The sequence below is a fragment of the Pseudopipra pipra genome, chromosome 6 (genome assembly GCF_036250125.1).
Source record: "Pseudopipra pipra isolate bDixPip1 chromosome 6, bDixPip1.hap1, whole genome shotgun sequence".
Taxonomy (NCBI): Eukaryota; Metazoa; Chordata; class Aves; order Passeriformes; family Pipridae; genus Pseudopipra; species Pseudopipra pipra.
Window position 1 is genome coordinate 48,389,286 of NC_087554.1, and position 16,123 is coordinate 48,405,408.

A 16,123-nucleotide genomic window follows, 5' to 3' on the forward strand; every position below is an offset into this window, starting at 1 on the left:
CTCTGGGGACAGTAGAAGAGTATCTAAAGAACATGTGCAGACCAACAGGCACTACTGGCAGAAAGGTTGCAGACTGATGCAGAGGATACACAGGTAGAACCAGAAGCACAAAATACAGAGTCAGCTGTTCAAAGAAATTGAACTCCAGTTCCCAACACCTTTAATTACACACAATCATTTGCTCCTCTGCCTCTTAAGTACACAGAGGGCATGGCGCCTTTTTACTGTGCAGTTATGCACCATCTACACAATTTTCCTGCTTGACAGCCAAAACTTGCTTTAAAGAAAAATATGATAGGTTTTCCAAACTGTTCATGCATAGACGAATTTACTTTCAAAGTACCTCTACTATTGAAATGTATTTTATGACAGCACATAAGAAGAACAGAAAACTGCAGCAACTTTTGAATTATGCTACTTTAACGTTGGTGGGTTTTTAATATTCAAGCTCCCAAATTTTGTGAAATGTTAAGACCATCAGAACAGTAAATAACTGGGCTAGGACAGTCACAATGTATCATCTAGAATATTGAATCAAACCTGGCACATTCAGTCAAACACAATGCAAAACCAAGAAATAAGAATGTATGTCATACCCAACACTGGGAGTATAAAGTGTGGGAAAAAGGATCATCATCATCATCTTTGGGTGTTAACTGGAAAGGATTCTAGTAACCACACTGAGGAAGAATGATCAAAATTTAGGTTCTTCCCATTTATGTTTGTTTAGGATATAAAGATCAAAGAGTGCCTTGGAGAACAGGAAAAACACATGCTGTGAGAGCTAGAAATTCTTTCCAATCTTGCTTGTTGCTATGATTTATCTCTCAAAGGACAAACCAGTCTTCCTGTTCCTTTTAACAACAACAAAATACTAGAGACTATTTAGATGGAAGGCAAAAGCCAAGCCATGCCACAGGGACAGTGCCTCTTGTCCATTCTGTACCAAATAGCTACATTACAGCACAGTGCAAATTTCACAGAATAACAGAATCACAGAATATGCTGAGTTGGAAGGGACCCACAAGGATCAGAGTCCAACTGTTAGTCCTGCACAGGACCATCCCCAAGAGTCACACCATGTGCCTGAGAGTATCATCCAAATGCTTCCTGAACTCTCAGGACTGGTGCTGTGACCACTTCCCTGGGGAGCCATTTAAAAGATGATGACAATGGAATCCAACTTTGGTTCACCCGAAAAGGTAAAGAAAATTATTGACAAAAAAGAGAATTATTGATTAATTGTCAGGTCAGAAGAGGGACATTTTTCATCTATGGGATGACCCAAAGCTCAGATGAAAACCCACAAATGAGCCTCTGTTCCCCAGAGGACAAGATCCTGCAGTTCTCTACCATTTCCAATCTCCTTCTCTTCTGTCTCCAGGTTCAACCTGAGAAAACTCAAGTAAATTCTTGAAAGTCAGTATCCTACATCTGTCAGTCTCAGAGACGATTGTCTCAGATACACAACCACCAGTGTTAGACAGAAAGCACCTTTTGGCAACTTTGTTGGTTGGTGTTTTGGGGAGGTTTTGGTTGGTTTTTTTGGGGGGATGGGTTGGTTTTGGTTTTGTTTTTCTTTAATTCTACCAGGTGTTCTAACAGCAAAATGTCCCTGACTTCTGCTTTTCCTTAAACCCAGCTCTAAAGCAATCCCATTAGAGCCTTGACTAATACAGAGCATTTTCTTTCCATTAAGGTAAAGCAACTGTAATTAAATGGTAAAAAGAAAAACAGGAGTGTGGCTGGAAGCCGAGCCCAGTAAAATCTGAATTTGAGATAAGGCACACTTAAAAGATAAGGAATAACTTGTTCACATAATTAAATGCAGAAAAATATGGGAGGGCCTGGAAGCTGCTGGTGTTTTCATATCTTGGTTGCCTTTGCAAAAGTTTTATGGAGATAAACCAAGTTATCAGGCTCAGGTGAGCTGCATTCAAGATTCATCTAGAGACAAAAGGGATTTCCCACCTGCTTTTTGTTAAAGAAGCACAGATAATATGAGATTACAGTACAGGATTTCTGTTCACGCATACACATTTGAGTGGAATCAAAATGTGTAAGCATGAACAGAAATCCTTTATCACCAGTGGGGTGATGAGTGGGTTGGGAACTTGCAGAAACTCATGCAACACTTCCTGAAGCAACAGAGCAACTGATAACATCACTGATCAGAGCAGCTACTAAAAACTGCCACTATGCATTCTGCCACACATTTGCTGACACCAGAGAAATATCCAAATTCAGCACTCTCTCTCTCTCCACAGCCTGGAGCAGAGATCAAATGCTCTCCAATTATTCAAGGTCTTGCTACCCACAATATCACACTATTAGGCAGATATCCTCACTCCCTCCAATTTATCTCAGCATCTCATCACTTTTTACAAAGCTACTATCTTCAGTTACTCTTTATCAGATCACAAATTAAAGTGTTCAGTGCAAGGTAAACTGAGGAGAATTTAACCTCAAATTCTAAAATTTTATTATTTATAAAACAGATTTGAGGGAAGGAGGAATGGCTTACATTTGGTATGGTTAAGGACCTTCTGCCCTCTTCTTTACTGCCATGCAAATAAACTCAAACAAAAGCGGTATCAATTATTTCCCTATAGAAAAGTTAATACTAACTAACCTTTAACCCTTTAAGATAGGTTAAAGGAACCTAGAAGAGCTACAATATAGACATATACCAATATCTATTCACTGATAAATCTGGCTACCATTTCTTCTTGTAACTTTAAACACAGCAAAACTTCAACCAACACAACACTAATATATGAGATGTCTGATTTCTAATATAATTCCATTCATAATATATGAAAGTATTCTTATAAATGTAAGCAGTTATAAGCTCCAAATATGAAAAGTAATTAGTTCACTCTACTCAGATGAACTTACATGCTTCCTCACAGCGGGAGAATAAAGTTCCCCTTGCCTTTGCCCTTCACTGGCTGCTGCCACTGTTCATTTTCCACCAGCTGTTAAACTATTCAGACCCCTGTAGGAGGCGAATCAGCTCGGCAAGCCAGCAAACACTAACCCCAGAACAAGAAGCATAGAGTTTTCTGCTGGCTGTCCCAGCACAGTAATTCCCACCTCTGGTGTTCATCAACCCAAGGGAGAGGCCAGGAACACGTAACGAGGAGAAACTGCATAGAGAAGCAGCAGCTTGAGCAAAGGCAGGCAGAAAGAACCTCCTCCACATAACAAGAGCAAGGTGTTAGACCAGCTTGGTTACTTGTGAAATCATACTGACTATGCTTCCATTTTCTATTCCAGATGACAAGTCAGTTGGAATACAAGCAGCAGATCTACATCATCACTTATACTGTTATAACACCCCTGGCTATCTGAAGAAACAAAGCTGTCAGTCAAAAATAAAACAACACATCTTAGTACTGTCACAATCTTTGGTCTTCATTCAGAAAAATGTCTGTCCTTAGTAAACCTGTTCTGTAAATATGATAGTGAATGCAATAGGAGGCAAACAAAAAAGATAACAAATTAAGAGGGTGCTTCATTTCCACTTTAGTGGACATGCAAAAAGGCATGTCACATGGTCTGCAAAGATCTCTTAGGAAAGCTTTGCATATATAAATTGCACTACAAACTGTATGTATAAAAAAAACCAAAATAAATTTGGTAAGCACCTTCTAAGTAGGGCATGAGTCCTAAGAGGTTTAGAAATCCCTTGTTTACTCTGAGGATAAGCTTTAACCATACATCTGAGGTCTTGTATTTCACAAGGCAGTGAAACGGATGAAAACTGATGTTTCTATTTTTATGTTCTACTTATATCAAGATAAGGAAGCAGCAGAGAAGGTGACAAAATTAGATACATAAAATAATTCATAATCCTTTGGGTTTGCTACTTCTCTCTGTTCCCTTATTCTGCCAGGCTAATTGTGAGGAACAGTATAATAGGAAATTATAGAAACAAGGTGTTGATAGGAAAGGCAGTCAGAGAAGAGATCACGCACAAAACAAACCAAACAAAAATGGGACAGCAAAAACTCACTTGGTAAGAAAGCAGTGTGTTACAATGTTATTGTATTTCCACCAGTAAACTTGATACCTGTAGGTAATATTCTATTTTCATGGCAATGTCACAATGCTCTTGGTAGCATACAGATCCATGAACTTCCTTGGTATACATTCTCTCCCCACAGTAATGCAATATTTCACACTGGCTAAGGTTTCTACAGAACTACATCATTCTACCTCATTTGAACTATAAAAATTCGCCTCCTCAGTGCTTTTCCCAACAGAGCCATACATCTCACCGAACTTGAACAAGGTCACATTCTGACTGCAGCAACAATGAATGGCCGGAAACACCCATGGAAATTCACAGATCCTTTATTTTATCCATTTAGCTCGCTACTGAACCAACCTCTGATTTCCTCACTGTGTTCCCAAAGGAAGGAAAGAAAACATGAGAGCGCTGATGTCCTAAAAACGCCTTGTGCAGACACGACCTTCACACTGAGGTCCATTGTAAGTGCTTCCTTTGAGACACTACTGTTTCATCAAAAATACCTGACTTGCAATCAGCTTTGCAAAGTGATTGCTAGCTTCCAAAATTATCATTCAAGTACCATAAAATTCCAGACACCATGAGAATCCCAATTCCTAAAGCTATGAGTGATACAAAACTTACATTAAAGCTGTTGCAGAGAGGCTTCAAAACACAATCCTCAAAATCCCAAACACTTCAATATAATACATGAATCATCTGTATAACCAAAGTCATGATAAACTCACTGAAAAAAACCCATAATTCTTATTTTCAATATTCGAGAAGAGCAACTTCACAGAACTCTTAAAAAATAAAATTTTTAAATGAAAATAAAAAGGGGATTTCAATTATATGTGATCATTAGAATCAAAGTGCTGCAGCCATCACTAGCTATTTTGGGGACTGCTACACTAAACTGTGATCTTCGAGAAAATCTCTCTCTTACGAAATGTTGCGTTTCATACGTAACTGGTTTTGATGCCAACCAAGTTTTCCAAGACAAAGCTGTACATGGTTCTCCTACAGATTAAGGCCTTTATAAAAGCAGCCCATTCAGAGTGGCTTAAAATATAAAAGAATCCTATAACGAATGTTTCTCAATTGTGGGCACATTTTAAAATACATTCTCATTAATTTCAGATATTCAACATTTACTATTTTGCCTCTTCCAATATTCTGTGAACAAGTAATTTTGTACTCAAAGCTTTCACTAACTCTCATAACCATGCTTCATCCCCCTGGTGTTCATGTGCAATGTGAGACAAACTTCAACAAACAAGCAAAATTTCTTCAGATCATTTGCTTAGAAGAGGACTGTTGTGGTTTAAGCCCAGCTGGAATTAAACACCACACAGCCGCTCGCTCAACAGCCCCTTTCTGCCCCCATCCCAGTGGAATGGGGAGGAGAATCAAAAACTTGTATGTTAAGAACAGTTTAATAATTGCAAATACAGTAAAATACAGTAATAATGGTAAATGGTAATAATAATGATAATGAAAAGGGAAATACAAGCACAATGCAACTGCTCACCACCTGCTGACCGATACCAGATCCCCCTTCCCAAACCCAGAGGCTGCCTTCCAGGCAACTCCCCCCAGTTCAAACACTGTGCATGACATTCTATGGTGTGGAATATCCCTTTGGTCAGGTTGGGTCACCTGTCCCAGCCTTGCCCCTCCCAGCTTCTTTTCCGTACCTCCTCGCTGGCAGAGCATGAGACAAGAAAAGAGTCCCTGACTTAGGATAAACATAGCTTAGCAAAAAACCAAAATATCAGTGTGTTACCAACACTATTCTCATTCTGAATTCAAAACACAGCACCGCAACAGCTACTGAGAAGAAATTAACTCTACCCTAGCTGAAACCAGGACAGAACCTAAGAAGGTTAGTTAGTTAAACCAGCTGGGAACACTCACCAAGTTTCATTAGTGTAAACTGATTTAAGATTTCACCCCTAGCAACTTGGGGTTTGTCTCAGTTCCATTTGAAAATTGATACTCAGGATGTGAACACTTGAGAATGGCACCTTTCTTGCAACCAAACAGCCTACAGTCCAGCCAAGGACACCTTGGCATCTTTGGGACCCTCAAGGCAGCATGATGATTTATTTCTCTGCCAGCTGCCAGTTTTTGAAAATCCTGTTGTGCAGGGTATAAACAGCAAGGAAATAGAGGAGCTGCGGGAATGGCTCCTGCAGGAAAAGGCCAGGGGTTGTTCTGTCCCAGGCCCAGCTGGCTCCAACAGAACCACAGCAAGACACAGCTGAGCCCCTCGGCAAAGCTGACAGCACCTCTGGGAAACTGTATTTAAGAAAAGGCAGAAAACACCACAACACAGAACAAAAGGAGTGAGAAACAACAAAGGAAACACCACCAAGGTCAGAGAAGGAGGAGGAGGTGCTCTATGGTGCCAGAGGAGGAACCCAAGGGAGGTGCCAGGGAGGACACAAGCCAGAGCAGGTGGATATACCCTGAAGGAACTGTGGCACATGGACAGCCTGTGCCAGAGCAGATTCTTCTTGCTGAAGGACTGCTGTCAGTGGGGAGCCCATGCCAGAGCAGAGGAAAAACGTGAGAAGGGAGGAGCAGGAGAAAGAAGCCACCTCATGCCAACTGTAACCCCTTTGTCCCCTGCATCACGAGGCACAGGAGTCTGGAGCACAGGAGTGAAGTTCAGCCTGGGAAAGGGGGGAGGAAAAATGTTACTTTCATCTCTATCTTCCTCTTTCTGTCTCTATTTTAAATGGCAGCAAATTAAAGTCATTTACCCCAAATCAAGTCTGTTTTGCCCAGAACAGTAATTAGTAAGTGGTCTCCCTGTTTTTATTTAAAGCTACAAATGTTATCCTATTTTCTGTCCCTGCCCCACTAAGGAAGGGGAGAGACTGAGCAGCTGGGTGGGCATGTGCTGTTAGCCAAGGCTAACTCACCACCCAGCACATAACAGTTTTGACCCAATCTTTAACAGGAATGCTGATGAAGCAAGAGCTCAAACCGAGATCTGTGTTACATGGCATGAATCTCATTACTGCTGCTGAGTCCTGGTTCTGAAGTAGACAAATATAATCCAAATTGGCTAAGTGCCTAACCAATCTGAGTTGGGTTAAAGACCCTTTTTTCACCTATCCATCTATCTATCTGTCTGTCTATCTACCTATCCTTTGTGAAAAGCAATGCAAGTCACAGGCTTGACAGAGGACACACATTTCCTACGATCCAAATTGTTACTACTACAGAATAGCAAAGGCAATGAGCAATCCATTAATATTTCTCTTCTCTCTTGATCTTAGAGCTCCTACTTCTATGAAGGAGTACATAGGATCCATCAGCAGAACTAATCAGAACAAACAATACAAAAATCAAGTCCACTCAAAATACTGCACCTCTCAAGTGCTGCATTTCTTCAGAAGTACATACTATTGCCACATGCATCCACACAGACCTTTATCCTGGGAGCTTCACTGCTATTTCATCCTTCATCTAATTTGGGTTGTGAGCTTCAAGGAATGGGAACTTGTTAATAGGAGATTCTGTATCAATGCAAGACAGTCCAAATAATAATCCACACCATTAAAATTTCTGTCAAGTTCTCTAATTCCCAATTACAAACAGAAGGTAAAGTAACAATCTATTCTTTTGCAATAGCACAAGACTGTAGAAAATACAAGAAGGCTTCCCCAAAGGATTCCTTCCCATGTGTGTTCAAAGAGCAATAAATGCTGTTCCTAGCAAGGTTGATATCCTCAGTTAAAATGCTCCAGCATTCAAGAGTTGGAGCCAATTCCCTACACACCAATATATGGATAGAATGAAGATCCCCTTCCCCTTCTGCACTCCCCCAAGCTTTTAAGTAATTCCTATTACATACTGTTACACATTCAGCCAAAACACAGAGCTTTCATTATCCATTCCCAAGTCAATTTGTAAAACTGGACATCACTAGAGAAGGATGGAGTAAAGTTCGGAGTGCTTTTTTTTCAGTTGATTGCTTCAGATGTACTAACAACAGGGATATGCATCAGAGCACCTTTCAGTTCATATCTCTCTCCATGGATGGAACAGAGGCATTGTCTCTCCTTTTTAATCTGATAACCTTGACCTGCAACCTGTTAGGTATACCAGGATTTAGAACACAAACTTCCAGTTTTAGACAGTCAACAGTGGGTGAAGATATTTCATTAAATAAATTACTCTCTTCCTGTGTTACTCCACTATGAAAGAACAGTCCAGTGCACATCACTTCACTTACTGACTGTTGATGTTCTCAGTTACCTAGACTTGGAAGCCATGACATTGATTTAATCATTCATGTGCTGTCAAAGAGATAAAATCTACATATGATACTTTCCCATGTTTTAAATATCAAGGAATGCTTCAATAATTTGTATTTTGACTGGTATAGAATCTAGAAGATGCCTTAATAGGAAAACCACTGAAGTGTAAAGTTCTGCAGATTGCATAATCCTCTCTGATATGCTTCACTTAGGTAAAAAGTATGTAGGTTGGAGAAATTTAAGTCAAATTGTCAATAACATCTCCTGTCTAGCTCTCCCTACCTGTCTGAAATACCTTAGTACATCTTAAAACTATGAAGATCATACTTCCCAACTGGACAGCCAAATCACATTTGCCTTTGCTTGAAGTGATCTCTAACTAGTTCACAGTCTATCACTCAATGATGCATGTCCTGAAACTAAATATAAAACCTTCCACCTTTTCACTCATGTTTATTTTTAGTAACACCAGTGTCAGGATCACCACCCAGTTGTTCTTAAGGCCAACGCATGAAAGGTTATCTACTATCCATCCATTCATTCTTAAATTCTCTCTCTCTTCTTTGAGTCAGGTTTTTCCTTTTATTTTTATTTCTATACACCTGAATGATGCAGTTTTCTTCCCTGTCTAAACGTGCAAAGCTATCACAGCCTTCACAACAAACTCCCACTGATGTCAACCTTATGCTCGTCCTCTCTCTGCTAACTTTAGCACCTCTGAATTCACCCCAAGTTCTGTCTTTGCAGACTTGACTGCTCTCTGAAAATACCTCCAGGTCCACCTCAAGCCCATGAGTGAGCCCATAGAGGCTGACACTATCCTCATACACAGAATGAAGGCATCCATGGCAAAGAAAACTTCTCTTGTTCACTAGGCACAATTCTTTAGATAAACATTTCGAATTTTGTGATACAATAAATAAGAGACCAAACAAGTTACTCATATTATTTATAACAAAATAAATGGAGCTGCACTACATTGCTGAGGTATGCTTTTAGGAGAAAGGACAGAAGCCTTCCTACGACAGGCTGTGCACAGATCCCCCGGCAGCGCACAGAAGGACATTTAGGGCTTTAAGCACACTGTCAGCATGTGTGCCTGCAGAACTGCAGCGCTCGTGACCAGTATCGGGCTGCTCAGCACTTCGGGCCTCTGTCACTCCGCAGGGCCGCGCTGCCGCCGACGCGGAGCGCGGCCCCCCCCCGCACCCCGGCGGTGCGGGACCCCGGCCCCGCGCCCGCGGCGCTGAGCGCTGTGCCCTCGGGCCGGGCCGGGCCGGCCCTGGGCGGCTCCCGCCTCCCGCCGCCCCCCGCGCCGCTCCCGCCTGGCCGGGCCGCCCCCCCGGGCACCGCGGGCCCCTGTGGCCGCCAGCCCGGCTGCACCTGCCGGGCCCCCGCCGCCCCCCGCCCGCGCCGCACCGTTCGCGATGAGCTTGGCCGAGAGCTGCTTGACGAGCTCGGGAATCCGCTCCCACTGGCACTCCGAGCGGCACCGCTCGATCTCCGTCTCCAGGCGCGAGCCCGCCTTCCTGGTGGCCATGGCCGGGCCGCGGGGCCCCGGCGGGGCAGGGGCCGTGGCGGGCGGGGGGAGGCGGGGACGGGCGGCGGCGGCGGCCCCGGAGCGGCGGAACTCGAGCGCTGCGGCCGCGCCGCGCTGGCGGCACCGCGACCGCCCCAGCGGCGCCCCCTGGCGGCCACGCGGGCGGGGCGGGGCCAGCGGCGGGGGTGGCCGGGCCGGGCCGGGCCGGGTCTGGCGGGAGCGGCCGCTGCCGGAGGTCCCACCACCGCTCCCGGGGCTGCGGGAGGGACAGACAGACAGACAGACAGACAGGGAGGGAGGGAGGGGACGAGTCTGCCCAACGCCACCGCCGTTCGTAGCGGGGCCGGTACCGCCAGGCTGCCGCGGGCACCGGCGGGAGCTGCTCCTTCAGAACTCACTTACCACGGGTGGGAATGGCACGTTCAGCTGATTTCATCCTTACACCGGCGAACGACGACCACAGGCCCCCTTTCCCCCCCATCTGATTTACTTTCCCCTTCCACAAAATGTAGCAGAAAACTGGTTCCTGCCCGTCATCGGTCGCCTCTTCACCTGCCTTGGCACCGCTCACCACCCTTCGCTTGGTGCTTTTAATCCATTTCACGGCGTTCTCCCCTTGCCCTCTCCACGTTCGTACCTCACAGCACATCCTCTCTGCGCTCCCAGTAGCCGACAGACCCTCGCACACCGTGTCCCACCCCACGGCACAGCCCAGCGGGGCCACCGGCGCAAAACTCACCTGCGCCTCAGTCAAGGGGAGAGCAGGGCCTGTGTAACAAAGGTCCGCACTGCACAGAGATCGTGCCCTACGTTTTGAGAAAATAAACGCATTTCCAGCATTTGGGAGGAATAAAAATACTATCTGAAACAATTCCAGTGGTACTGTGTATCTTTATCAAGTGCTACATCACACATACATGACACACCAGTTCCACAAACTCACATACACCTTGGAAAACTGCTGCCAAGACTGATTTTCACTGAAAAAGTAGCAAAAAGACTGAGACTGCACTAAAAAAACCCAACTCACATATTATTTATTTTTCACAAAATAAGGATACAGCCCATTGACAGAAAGAACAGGTTTTGCAGAGATACTGTGTAATGAAACAAAACATAAATTCAAATAATTCAAATGTCTTGCTCCATACCCTTGGGTCACAGCGCAGACTTGTACTATTAATTCTTTCCATCTGCAGAAATGAGAAAACAGTGAAGCCAACAGGAATTTGGTTGAATTTGTGACAAAAACTATCTGTCACAGATGATGACAGTTTGGAGTTTCGAAGATTCAAAAAAGAGGCTGGATGCTATTTTTGCTCTTACCTGCATTGCACTCCTCTAGATCTAATACGTTAGTCTTCAGACACATGAAGTTCACAAACTCAGAAGTGAAATTTGGGCAAATGCAACATTACCAGCCTGAGACAGGTCAATCATTGTTTCATAACTGTTAAGAACAACATATTCTTATTCCCCCAACCCTGTGAATCTTCAAACTCCTGTGGATCAATGCTATCATGAGTCACTTTTATGTGCTGTTCTATAAATAGATCAGTTAAATGTAAACATGACATTGCCTATGGGCATTGGTAGAGTTGTTGTGCACATAACAGAATTTCTAAACAATTTTCTAGTTTGGGTATGTCTGTGTGTCACATGCACTAGATGCTTTATGAAGTTTTGCTTTGGTTTTGATCATCCACTGAAACATCAGGAACAGGATGCATCTTTTTAAAGATCGACAATTTCCATCGAATCACTAATTGATCAGGAATGGACCCAGGCTTATATAACTGAAAGCCTGTATTCTCAATGTAATGAATATCCACTTCCTACAAATCTTGTTCTGCTTCTATCATCCTTAGACCATCACAGCTATTGCAACTCTATGACAGTTATCAGGTGTCTTTTTCAGTGTTTCAACTAATTAACTTTTCATTCCCAGTTCTATTGAAAGCATAATAGCACAAAATTCAGATATTGTAATTTGCCTTTTGTCAAGTTGCTATTATAGCACTTTCAGGTTACAGTCCCATTTCAAACAAAATATTCTTCAGATTTTAAAAGTGAAATAGACATGGTAGCAGAACATTACAGTGTTTAAAAATACAATGGAGTGCTGCAGGATTGGAAAGAGGATTTAGTAATATAACAAAAGCAAAAGGAGAAATGTAAAAGCATTTTTTGCTTACCTGAGGTTTCAGAAGATCTAGAGAACATTAAACTGATTACAACATGGATTACTATACTGGAGAGATAAGACAATTAAGTTAAAAATGACACAGGAAAAGAATGGTAATTCAAAATGTTTGATATTGTAACTACTAGTTCTTTTACACATAAGACTATGAAAATGAAAATTTCAACTTTTGAAAAGAGCTCATTTGCTTATGAAGATTATTCATGTTTATTCACAACAATTTTAACACATTTTGTTAGCACTGATCACATCATTTCAATAAGAGTTACCAGTAAAAGAATAGTATTAAAATATTTACATAACAGTTCATCAGGCTTATTATCTCCACAGCTACTATTTATGAAGTGAAATGTCTATGCAAAAGGAATTAGTACATTTTGAAATTCATTGAAACACTTAGAAAATCTGCTTTAACATTAATGAAACTTCCATATACCTAAGACTGCTCTGAGAGGATTCCATTATAGATGACCCATACTGGAATACAATAATGGATCTGGAACGAATAGCATAAAAGTCATAGAGAAAAGAAGTAGAATCCCACATATTTTGTCAATTGTCCCTTATTTTTTCAACTTTAAACAAAGTGTTGTTTTCTGGAAGTGGCCTGTTCATCAAATTGTTGGGGCAGACTGAGACATACATTTACTTTGCTAGAAATAGTCTGCTTGTAAGGTGAGGCAGCTGGCTGACAAATATAGAGAGATACTTGGTTTCTAAAAAGGATGGAAAATTAAAATGCAGGAAAAGTAACTAACATGTATTGGTCAACCATTTTGCCTTATGCCATCACTCCCACTCCAATTCCCCCAAACACAGGGCAGTAAGAGAAATAATGGATTGTTCAGTGCAATTTCATGAGCTTGCTATGAGGAACTTAAAGTACATGGCTCCACACTCTGGTGGTTTGACTTTGGCCAGATGCCAGATACTCACCAAAGCCACTCTGTCACTCCCCTCTGCAAGTGGACAGGAGAGAGAAAACACAATAAGAGGTTCATGAGTACAGGGAGAGATCACTCACTCTTAGTGTGATGGGCAAAATAGACTCGACTTGGGGATATTGAATTTATGACCAACCAATCAAAATCAGAGCACGATAATGAGAAATAAAACAAATCTTAAAAATACTTCACCTTTCTTCCACCTCTTCCTCCTTCCCAGGTTCTACTTCCTCCCCACCAGAGATGCAGGGAGACAGGGAATGGGAATTGCAGTCAGTTCATCCCAGGTCGTTTCTGCCACTGCTCAGAGAGAGTTCTTCCCCTCCTCCAACAGGGGGTCCCTCCCACCAGAGACAGTTCTCCATGAACTTCTCCAGCACAAGTCCTTCTCATGGGCTGCAGTTCTTCACCAGCTGCTCCAGAGTGGGTCCTTCCCACGGGATGCAGTCCTTAAGGCACAGCCTGCTCCAGCGTGGGTTCCCCACAGGGTCACAAGTCCTGCCAACAAGCCTGCTCTAACGTGGACTCATCTCTCCATGTGTCCACAGGTCCCTCCCAGGAGCCTGTTCCCACAGGTTCACAGCCCTCTTTCGGGAATCCACCTGCTCCGGCACGAGGCTCCTCTATGGGCTGCAGGTGGATCTCTGCAACCCCGTTGCCCTCCATGGGCTGCAGGGGCACAGCTGCCTCACCACAGTCTCCACCTGGGGCTGCACGGAAATCTTTGCTCCAGCACCTGTAGCACCTTCTCCCCCTCCTTCTTCACTGACCTTGGTGTCTGCAGAGCTGTTCCTTTCACATATTCTCACTCCTCTCTTCCCTGAGCACAACTACATCTGTGCAGTAACTTTTTTTTTTCTTTCTGAAACATGTTATCACAGAGCTGTTACTACCATCTCTGAAGGGCTCGGCCTTGGCCAGCAGCAGGTCCATCCTGGAGCTGACTGGCATTGGCTCTGTTGGACATGGAGAAAGCTTCTGGTAGCTTCTCACAGCAGCAACCCCTGTAGCACACACACACACACACACTACCAAAACCTGGCCACACAAACTCAAGATGTTATTCATACTCTCATACTTCTCGTAACCTGAAACTAAACCTGATAAAGCAGCTTTCTGCACTAGTAACTCCACACAGAACTATGAGGAACAGACGTGACGGGCGTTTATACTGATGAAAATGTTACAGAGAATATAAACGGACTTAAATAAAGTAGCATTTTAATCTCTACTAAGATATTAAATATTCTATAACAGGGAATCAGAAAAATCAACTCAAAGAGTACTTGCATTTTTAAAGGTAATGTATTCAAATATACGATGCTCGAAACTCAGACAAGAAAAAAGAAAACAAACCTGCAAGAAAATTTACAAGGTCTCTGGGTTTTATTCTAGATTGAGTTTGGCTTCTTAGACAAACACTATTCACTGCTGAAGTGGCAGGGAAGGAACACAAGCTCACCTTTATTCTAGCTTTCCTTCATTCTAAAAAAAAAAAAAAAAAAAGTTTAAAACAATTATTAAAAAAGTTTAATGCAGTATTTTCATAACAGCCTTGCTGAAATCAGCTCTCTGGTATGGAGGCCCTTGAGGTAAATGGGCCAGGCAAAGCTTAAAATCCAACTTGTGTCAAAGGCTAGCAATCCTTAAAGGTCAGTGTTGTTTCACTATTTACATAAAAAGCATTTAATATGCAAGTTTAGACTACTACTCTGGTTTTAGTTTGGCACCCTGACCAGTGGTTTGTTGTTTTTTTTTCCAAGTAGTTTGTCTGTGTTCCTTCTTATAGCATACATTTCTGTGAGAAAGACAACAATTCTGAGGGAAATACAATGTTACAGAAGACAGCACAGAAGTCCTTATTTTATATTCACAGTGTAAAATAGAATAAAAAAGTAAATATTTAAAAGCTTTTCCTCAGCATAAATCCGTATTTTACCAATTTTTTTGTCTTTCAATATAAATCAACATTTTAATGTCTATTAAGATCTAAATGTATTCTATTGCAAGTGATGAAGGATGCAGTTCAAATACTATGTGTATTTTAAAGCAATCGTAATCCCTACTACTGCCTGCCATTTTCTCAAATGTGAAGTGCAAAGGTTTTCAGGTCAAAAGATATTAATGTGAGAATTAATTTCTCTACAGTGAAGAGCACAACTCATAAGCAATTATAGAAGCAAACATTTTACTGGAATCTAAGTCTTTGCTGGTTTTTTTTTCCCCCAGTTATTACAACATTGTTAGTGACAGGAGGTAACTGCAGAGTTCTCCATTCCTACTGAAGTCAGTAATCTCTGTGAAATTTACAACAAACCATATAATAATTTTTAGAGAAAATAATTTCACAGTGGCACTTGTCTCCTTTTTGAGAGTATCAAAATGCAATTTAAAGGGAAGTAAAGTGAGACTGAACAGCATCTGTGAAATCAACAGTTTGATGACATGCACGTTATAAAACCTGCTACCCCTGCCTCATAGCAAGGAATACAGTGAGTATAAGAAGTGAAATAAGCTTTATCAAAATATTTCAACGTTTCAAGGTTTTGTACTTAGAGGAGTGTATTTTCTTAGAGATAAAATTGTTACATCTGCAAATGTACATTATTGTGTAAACCATTACGCCCTTACGGCTGTTTCAAAGTTAAAATCACACACAAAACAGTTCAAGAAAACCCAGGAACCTGGGAAGCTTTCTTCACAATGGACTTTTGATTTTGTAGTTTATTGCCTTTAAAGTGATTCAGTTTATACTGCTCTTGTGAGATAACAGGCAATTGAGATTTAAAATAGAATGTATGCCACACCATCAGGCAAATACTTATTTTTTCACTGTTGTATGAAATCCCTTTATGTTAATTCTTAGTCTTTAATAAATGACAGGGGCTAACAGTAATTGATTGGTGGAATCTGAAGTTTAATTACTAATTGCAAAAGATAAAAAGTCAGACTCAAAAAGAGGTCCTTTCCAAGCCCATTCATGTGAAACAGGAACCAGCATTGCCAGTGAAAGGGCAACAGAAATGGCAGTTTTAGAGGCTGAATAAACATACTCCTATCTTAATTCCTACATGTTCCACAACTGTACTTTTACAAAGGTGAGATGCCAGTAAATTTGCTATCCTATATTAACTGTAATGAACA

At 41.9% G+C, this 16,123-nt stretch overlaps 1 protein-coding gene across 4 annotated transcripts in view; it reads right to left on the reverse strand.

Moving 5' to 3' along the window:
- The window catches only part of TTC7B (tetratricopeptide repeat domain 7B), a 134,393-nt gene extending 124,450 nt beyond the window's left edge, over window positions 1–9,943 (reverse strand). Inside the window, exon 1 of one of the 4 annotated variants that reach the window (XM_064658959.1) lies at window positions 9,712–9,943. In XM_064658959.1, coding sequence (XP_064515029.1) covers window positions 9,712–9,832 — 121 coding nt within the window. In that variant the 5' untranslated portion in view covers window positions 9,833–9,943. The remainder of the gene's footprint in view (window positions 1–9,711) is intronic. The other 3 variants (XM_064658957.1, XM_064658958.1, XM_064658960.1) reach the window with 3 other exon arrangements.
- Window positions 9,944–16,123: the final 6,180 nt, after the last annotated feature.